This window comes from Danio aesculapii, chromosome 24, assembly GCF_903798145.1.
Source record: "Danio aesculapii chromosome 24, fDanAes4.1, whole genome shotgun sequence".
Lineage (NCBI taxonomy): Eukaryota > Metazoa > Chordata > Actinopteri > Cypriniformes > Danionidae > Danio > Danio aesculapii.
Genome location: NC_079458.1, coordinates 1,086,028 through 1,095,705, shown reverse-complemented (window position 1 = coordinate 1,095,705; position 9,678 = coordinate 1,086,028). Strand labels below are relative to the sequence as shown.

Here is a 9,678-nt window from a genome sequence, read left to right as displayed (position 1 = left end):
TATATATATATATATAGTTATATATATAGTTATAAATGAAGTATATAAAGTCTGTCTTTTAATATGTTTGTGAAAAACACTCGACAGTTTTAGGGTTTATTTTTTTAAAACGATGTTAAAAATTATGATAGTTTAGTTTTTTCCTTTTTTGGCAGGAAAAAATGTGTCATGATTTAAAATATTTTTAGTCAACACAATTGTTTCAACTTTAGAAGAGCAAAATAACCTATATATATATATTAGGGGTGTAACGGGTCTCAGTTGATCCATGATTTGTACGGATCACAACCCACGGTTCAATATACGTGACCTGCGCGTTAAGACTTTTTTATTTATTTTTTTTACCTGTAGATTAATCCTAAATTTATAACGATCACAGAGAGATCGCCTGTCTCATCATGCAGATCACATGTATGAAAGCATTTCGGCTTTCCTGTAAAATATAATGATGACAGAAGACGTGGTGGGTTATTTTGGAATGTGGTGGGTTTCTGTCACTAGTTTAGCTTGCATTAATGCATTCAGTGTAAGCTGCACGATTAATCATTAAAAGATCAGGATCTCAACACCCACACAACATCAATTATAAATGATGCTGATTTGCATACGTTTATTAATCCTTCCAATCGCTGCATTCAAATCTGAAAAATCAAGAAAGAGATTCAGTCTTTAGTTTACAAACAGTCAAATAACACAGTAGTACTGGGAGAACCGATTAAAATCACCATCATATGCATTTAACTTGATGCTCAAAATGAAAAGTTGTAGGCAGCAATTACATTATTTAACCAATAGGTGGAGACAACCAGCCATCAAAAATACACTGAATAATTCAGAAATGATCATCTAGCAGTGAAACATGAAGATTTATGAGTGAAGAACTGAAGCATTTATTGAAGATGAGACTGAAATATATGTGTTGTACAAATTATAATGTTAGATTGCTACATTAACTGTTATCAGCAACAGTAGCAGGTAACAGTGAGTTTATCACAGCACTGAATATTTTACAGTTTATTTTTATTCAGCTGATTATTCCTTAATTTTATTCTGAATTAAATTACAGTTCTCAGTTCTGTTTGTTAAAACCAAAAGTGTCCTGCAGTGCTGTTTCTGTAATAAATTGAAAGCAAATGATATTTGTCTCCTCCCCTTTTTGGCTGATCCGAAAAATGGTCCGATCCATGACTAAAAAACATAATGTGGTCCGAATGGTAAGATCTGAGATCAGTTACACCACTAATTATTAATGTATTTTAATTAATTTCATATTAATTACTTTATATTACTTTGTTTTTACCTAAAATAATTATTGTTTTGTTGTGTATTTGTTTAAATGTGTTTTGTTTTTATATGCTATTTAAAACCCCTGAAATATTCATGTAATCTATATAGTTTTAAACTGTATATATTCTTTATTTGTATTTTTTTGTAAATTGAAAATGATGTTTAGTGTTTAATTCGAGTTATTGAATATTTAGTCAGGGGTATGTTTAGTGTTTCTCTATATCTGTGTATTAAATATGTATAAAGTTATTTTAGAATAAAACTAAATATGCTATCAGTCTATATATAATATAGTTTAAGCTATATACTTTATTTACTATATAATTATTTATAAATTTTATAAATAATATATTGTTAATGTTTTTATTTTAAGTTCTCTTTAATATTTGTTCAATTAGTTTTGAGTTTCTCTATGTGTATCTATATATTATTTATTATTATTTTAGACTAAAACTAAATTATGCTGTCAATCTATATAATGTGTATTTGTTGTTAAATAATTAATAATAAATAAAATAAAGTAATATTTTGATCTAAAAATATAAATAATATTAATATTACTTATATTTAGATATTTGAACTTATATTAAAGTATGTATTGTATTGTATTATATTTGTTTAATTGTTTTTAATTTAACAATATAATGTATATATAATACAAAAATTATATTATAAAATAAAAATCTAAATGTTTTATATTTGCTTAAGTGTGAGTATAATTAATAAGAATAAGAAATTAATATTGAATGTAGTTTATGGTTAACGCGCTGTAAAAGTGCAGTGCTGCGTAGTGTCCGCTAGTGGTCGCTCTGATGATAAGCGTGTGTGTTTATCGCGCTTGCGCAGTTATTCCCTCGCCCGCTCTGTTAGCACATGTGTGTGTTTGTTGTTCTGCTGAATGTTTCTCCACTTGTGAAGTGTGTGTTGTGTGTTCATAATGCTGTTTTCTGTGAGGTTCATCAGCGGGTTTGTGTTCGGCGCGGGTTCTGGAGTCGCAGCGCTCAAACTCTACTATTATGAAGAGCAGCAAACATACACAGGTAAAACTAACTCACACATCATCTTCATCATCATAATGCTCTTTAACTGCTCATTCATAACGAGATACTGCTATAAACAATGCAGAACCATCATTAATGATAATTAACGAGATTAAGAGCACAGAACAGGTCAGTCTTTCATTTACAGTAATGGAGATGATCAGTGTTTTACCTTCAACTCTATACTTAGTTTACGTTCATGACTGTTTTATTAGTTTATAAGTAGTTATTTTACTCTAATTACTGTTTTATTAGTTTATAAGTAGTTATTTTACTCTAATTACTGTTTTATTAGTTTATAAGTAGTTATTTTACTCTAATTACTGTTTTATTAGTTTATAAGTAGTTATTTTACTCTAATTACTGTTTTATTAGTTTATAAGTAGTTATTTTTCTCTAATTAGTGACTTGGCATTACCGATTATTAACAATATGCTTTTACTGTTTACATTACAGAGCATCAGCAGCCGTGGGTCATCGTATTATTGAGGATTAACTCGTGTTACTGATGATTAATATCGAGACCACACAGTAAATCAGTGTTTAAAGTCATTTAACGCCATTTACTGACACTAGTCATATTAAATGTTACCATCTGACTATTAATTGTTTAATTTAGTTTTTACGTGTATATATCCCGTCATAAGTGTCAATTGTTGGAAAAGTTTTAGATGTATAGTTTGTTTAGATGGACGATTGGCTGAAATAAAACTATTAGTAAATCTGAGGGATAAAACAAATCTAAATACAGAGAAAATCACATTTTAAGTTGAAAAATAAGTTTTACAGTAGAAAATAAATAAAATGTCTTCTTGGAATGTGATTTATGCTTTATTGTAATGATTTGGCATGAAAGAAAAAGCAATGATTTTGGCTCTTGGTAAAAATAAACCTGTGCAACTTAATACTAGTTTTGTGATCCAGGCTATCCATCCATCCATCCATCCATCCATCCATCCATCCATCCATCCATCCATCCATCCATCCATCCATCCATCCATCCATCCATCCATCCATCCATCCATCCATCCATCCATCCATCCATCCATCCATCCATCCATCCATCCATCCATCCATCCATCCATCCATCCATCCATCCATCCATCCATCCATCCATCCATCCATCCATCCATCCATCCATCCATCCATCCATCCATCCATCCATCCATCCATCCATCCATCCATCCATCCATCCATCCATCCATCCATCCATCCATCCATCCATCCATCCATCCATCCATCCATCCATCCATCCATCCATCCATCCATCCATCCATCCATCCATCCATCCATCCATCCATCCATCCATCCATCCATCCATCCATCCATCCAAGTTGTAATAGCAGCAAATAATAACTTGACTTCTAGCTGATCAATTAGAAAAGTGGTAGAAGGTGGATTTGTTGAACTGCATCCCAAATACTGCAGAAGACCTACTGGAACCCACATGGAGCCAAGATTCTCATAGAAATCCGTCAAGTTTGGTGAAAGAGAAATCATGGTTTGGGGTTAGATTCAGTATGGGGGTGTGCGAGAGATCTGCAGAGTGGATGATCAACATCAACAGACTGAGGTATCAAGACATTTGTTCTGCCCATTACATTACAAACCACAGGAGAGGGACAATTCTCCAGCAGGATAGCGCTCCTCATACTTCAGCCTCCACATCAAAGCTCCTGAAAGCAAAGAGTGCTCCAGGATTGGCCAGCCCAGTCACCAGACATGAACATTATTGAGCACTCTGGGGTAAGATGAAGGAGGAGGTGTTGAAGATGAACACAAAGACTCTTGATGAACTCTGGGAGTCCTGCAAGAAGGCTTTCTTCACCATTCCAGATGACTTTATTAATCAGTGATTTGAGTCATGTCAGAGATGTATGGATGCAGTCCTCCAAGCTCATGATGGAGTCAGACACAATATTCATTCTGTTTCCACTGCAGCATGAGCACATATTCTATACTGGACATTATTGAAGGTTCAGTGAGCAGACTTTAGTCTAAGCAGAGTCAGACCTTACTGTCCTAATCAAATCAGTCAACATCAAGACATGATCAGATTATATTGTGCTCAAATAAGCCTCATCTAGAGGCCTTTACCTTTCATATAAGACACTTCTGATACCAAATGATCAATTAGAAGTCCAGTTATCATTTGCTGTTCCTAAAACTTGGATAGGCGATGAGACTCTTGTCTGGTGGTGTATATACATACGTGTGTGTGTGTGTGTGTATATATATATATAATGTGTATATGAGTTTGTGTTTATATGGGTGTGTGTGTGTCACTTCCTAATAGATGAAAACAACGAAAACCTATGAAATGTTTCCACAATTCACGAAATGTTGATGTGTCTCTGTGTGTATGCACATCTGTGTGTGTGTGTGTGTGTGTGTGTGTGTGTTCAGGCAGCTCGGTCCACCGTGTAATCGGGCGTTTTGGTCTCCCCCAGAGCGGAGCTGAGAGTCGTTTCTACACCAATCATGTGCTGTCGTACGATCAGACACACCGGACGCCACGTTGGGTCGCTGAACACCTGAGCTCCACACGCCTGCTTGGTCAGTCAGTCTGCTGTGTGTGTGTGTTTTACTGTGATATACAGTTATCACCCAGATACTGGATTCTGATTGGTGGGTCACAACATTCCATGGTCTGTTATACCCAGATAACTGCTGAATAACACACTCAACCGGGAACTGAGGACCACCAGTGAATCCGTTTATAAATATACTTACATCCACATTCATATATGTCTGCATATTTATCAGGAGCAGCAGTGAGCGCAGGAAGTACTGTGACAAAATAAACTGACATATTCTGAAAATATGATGAGATTTAATGCAGTGTTGTCTGGTCTAACAGAGAAGATCAGTGATTTTAAATAAATGTTTGTAATGTTGTAAGAGTTCACCAGAAGAGCATGATCAAGTGAAGAGTCTTCATGAATGTTGTATTGTATGATGTATGACTCTCTCTGATGTTCAGGTGAAGCGAATAGAAAGCGGTGTAAGTTCAGACCTGACCCGAGCGTTCCTGAACTCTTCACTGCACATAATGAGGATTACCTGAAGAGCGGATGGTCACGAGGACACATGGCGCCCGCTGGAGACAGCAAGAGCTCTGAGGTTTTGACTGAACAACACACACACATACACACACATACACATACATACTGTTGAAGTCGCAATGATTCGTCCTTGTTTCTTTGTCAAATATTTCCCAAATGATGTTGAACAGATTCAGGAAATGTTCACAGTATGTCTGATAATATTTTTTCTTCTGGAGAAAGTCTTATTTGTTTTATTTTGGCTATAAAAGCAGTTTTTAATTGTTTTAAAGTCATTTTAAGCTCAATATTATTAGCCCCCTTCAGCAATATTAGTTTTGGATTGTCTCCAGATTAAACCACTGTTATACAATGACTTGCCTAATTACCCTAACTTTACCCTAATTACCCTAGTTAAGCCTTTAAATGTCACTTTAAGCTGTATAGAAGTGTCTTGAAGAATATCTAGTCTAATATTATTTACTGTCATCATGACAAAGAGAAAATAAATCAGTTATTACAGATGAGTTATTAACACTATTATGATTAGAAATGTGTTGAAGAAATCTGTTAAACAAATTGAGGAAAAAAAAATTAGGAGGGTTAATTATTCTGACTTTAACACTTCAACACTATGCAAACATTCACACACAGATATATATATATACACGTATTATTTATTAATTATTATTATATTATGATATAATTATTAATTTTCAGGAATGAAATTAACTCCCAAAACAAAACCTTATTAGGAAATCAATAACTTATCTATAATTTAAGATATAAATATAATTTAAGATATGTTTTTTATATAATTATTAACATTATTATTATAATGATTAAATATTATTATATAACTTATACACACACACTAAGGGTCAAAAGTACGGGGGATTTTTTTAATGTTTTAAAATCAGCTTCTTCTGCTCACTGCATTTATTTCATCACAGATATTTAATCAAATTATAAAATTGTGAAACGTTATTGCACTATAAAATAACTGTTCAGAAGTAATTTATAATCAAATTTAATCGTTTATTCCAGTAATTTTAATTTTCCAGGCATTTTCAGCCTCATTACTCTTCAGAGTCCCATGATCCTTCAGAAATCACTCTAAAATGAATTATTAGTATTGTTAACATTATTATTATTATTAATGGTAATATTAATAAAAGCAATACTGACTGGTGTAATATTTTCATTTGAAACTACACACAATAAATAATAAATAAATATTTATTAAACAAGAATTTGACTTTTTTTTTTTTTTACGTTTAATGGATGCTGCCTTGATAAACTAAATAATTTTCTTTAAAAAAGAAAAAACTGACTCCAAACTTTAGGTCGGGGGTGTGTGTGTGTGTGTGTGTGTGTGTGTGTGTGTGTGTGTGTGTGTGTGTGTGTGTGTGCGCGTGCGCGTGCGCGTGTGCGTGTGCGTGTGCGTGTGTGTGTGTGCGTGTGTGTGTGTGTGTGTGTGTCTACAGTTGAAGTCACAATTATTAGCCCCCTCAGAATTTTTTTCTTTTTTAAATATAAATGATGTTGAGGAAATTTTCACAGTATGTCTGATAATATTTTTTCTTCTGGAGAAAGTCTGATTTGTTTTATTTTGGCTAGAATAAAAGCAGTTTTACATTTTTTTAAAACCTATTTTAAGGTCAATATTATTAGCCCATTAAGCTATATATATTTTTGATAGTCTAAAGAACAAACCATCATTATACAATAACTTGCCTAATTACCCTAACCTGCCTAGTTACCCTAATTACCCTAGTTAAGCCTTTAAATGTCACTTTAAGCTGTATAGAAGTGTCTTGAAGAATATCTAGTCTAATATTATTTACTGTCATCATGACAAAGAGAAAATAAATCAGTTATTAGAGATGAGTTATTAAAACTATTATGATTAGAAATGTGTTGAAGAAATCTGCTCTCTGATAAACAGAAATTGAGGAAAAATAAACAGGGGGGATAATAATTCTGACTTCAACTGTGTATATATATATACTTACAGCTAGACAGAATTATTCACCTTCTTGTGAAATTTTAATTCTAATTTGTCTCAAGTGAATCAGCTTTTAATTTTTATATTTCTTTAGACTTTAATATATCATTAATGGAATGTAATAATAAAAATAATAACACAAAGAAATGCATTTTTATTGATCTGTATTGATCAGTTTTATGCTTTTATTATTAGTTATAAGTGTTGTAAAAGCATTTCATCACACTGATTTCATTGAGACTTTTCTTTGTAAAGTTTTTTACTTTGAATCTCGTGTGTACAGCAGGCCATGGCAGAGACTTTCTATCTGTCCAACATCGTCCCGCAGAACTACGAGAACAACGCCGGGTTCTGGAACAGGTATGTGCGTTTGCTTGTGTGGGTGTGTCTGTGTGCGTGTGTGTGCGTGCATGCATGCGTGCGTGTGCGAGTGAGAGTTTTGTTCATGTGGTCTCCTTTTCACATGTTTTCCTTTGTGTGTTCATGTGTTAGGCTGGAGATGTACTGTCGAGAGCTGACCGAGAGGTTTTCTGATGTCTGGGTTGTTTCTGGGCCGTTGATGAAGCCGCAAATTACAGACGATGGCAAGAAAACCGTCAGCTATCAGGTCACAAACACAGACAGACTTGATATTATGGCTAATTTCAACAAAATCCTGCATTTTAAATATAATTATTATACAGTTTCATAGCAGTTCTCTTATAAATAACTTATATAATAAATAACTATATTAACTTATATAACACCTTTATTATATAGTTAATAACTTAATTATAAAAAGAATATATCTTATTATTATTATTATGATTATTATGTAATAAATAATAATTCAAATAATTAATTATTATTCTTAGTAAACCTGCTAATAATTCTACTACTAATAATTAAATTATATCAATAATTATTAATTGAATAATTTTATAATAAATACATTACAATTATTATTATTATTATTTTTATTATTATTATTTTATTATATAGTTCATAATTTTAACAGAAATGAACTCCCAAAACAAAGCATTATTAAAAAATCTAACTTTATAAACTTTATAATTTACGATTATTATGTTTATATAATTATAGTTACATTTTCATACAGTATTATAATTTATAAAAGAAATCCTTATCGTTTGGCCCTTTATAAGTCTAAAATATCCTTCATAATGATCTTAAAAAGGCATTAAAAACTCCTACATGTGACCTGATGAGAGCCTGAGGTTGTGTTGGTGTTTGTTGTCCAGCAGATGGCGCTGCTGCTCTTCATTTTTGTCATCATTCTCCATAATCACTGCACTCACTCACAGACATGCTGAGCACTGCTAAATGTTATTTTATTTATGTCTTAAAGATTTATTTATCAGATTTTAATGACAATTAAACAAGAGTAAAAGAGAAAATATGTATTACAGAACACAATTGATTAAAAAATAGAATAAATAGACCACAGCATATAAATTAAGGTCTGTAGTGAAAGTTGAGGTTGACAGTATGGTGTATTAAGTAAAACAAGCAAGAGAGAGAGAAAATGCAAGTATATTAAAGTGAATAGGCTTGGGTTATTATCCCATTAGTAGCTAAGATTATTAACTCGCCTGTGAAGTTAATTCATTGTAAAGTTTTGTTCTTAGCATGATGACAGTACATTATTTTTTGCTTGTATATATGCATATGTACACACGCCATGCCATTTCCTGTGTGTTTGTGAGTTTGAATATGAGAAAGCCCCTCCTCTTAAAGGTTCAGGACACCCTGGAGTACTTTATTTATAATGATTTTAACAGATTTGTGTGTGTTGTGCATCAGTTAAGACGACGTTAGCAGCTGTCAGCTTTAACTGTGGGGAAAACTGCATAATTTTGAGCTTTTGTCGGCTAATTTTTAGAGCGGGATCAAAATCTGTGCTGTATCGCAAATCTGCTAGTGGAGTGATGAAGCTTCTCATTATTATTCATAGCGGACTTTGTCTTTTATCAGTTAATTTGTTTACCATTCAGACACATCACCTTTATCACCAAAAACAACATCAACATTACAGCAGACACTGTGAACTGCTCACTCTCAGCTACTAGACCCGCGGTAGGGAACCTATGGCTCGGGAGCCACATGTGGCTCTTTGACCAAAAGTATGTGGCTCTCCAGCTGTCTCTTTTCAATAATATTATAAAGTTAAAAAATTATAGCTGTCAGAAATCAGTTTTCTATTGAAAATACAATTACAATTTCCTTTATATCACCTTTTTACAGCAAAATGAACAAGTACTCAGTTTACAATAAAAGGACATCTTAACCAGTGCACATG

The 9,678-nt window shown here is 32.8% G+C and overlaps 1 protein-coding gene across 2 annotated transcripts in view; it reads left to right on the top strand.

Moving 5' to 3' along the window:
- The first annotated feature begins 2,148 nt into the window (after nt 1-2,148).
- The window catches only part of LOC130218713 (nuclease EXOG, mitochondrial), a 14,516-nt gene continuing 6,986 nt past the window's right edge, over nt 2,149-9,678 (top strand). For both annotated transcript variants that reach the window (XM_056450965.1, XM_056450964.1), the window contains exons 1-5: nt 2,149-2,327; nt 4,734-4,883; nt 5,311-5,450; nt 7,663-7,739; nt 7,872-7,986. In XM_056450965.1, the coding sequence (XP_056306940.1) occupies nt 2,225-2,327; nt 4,734-4,883; nt 5,311-5,450; nt 7,663-7,739; nt 7,872-7,986 (585 nt within the window). In that variant the 5' untranslated portion in view covers nt 2,149-2,224. The remainder of the gene's footprint in view (nt 2,328-4,733; nt 4,884-5,310; nt 5,451-7,662; nt 7,740-7,871; nt 7,987-9,678) is intronic.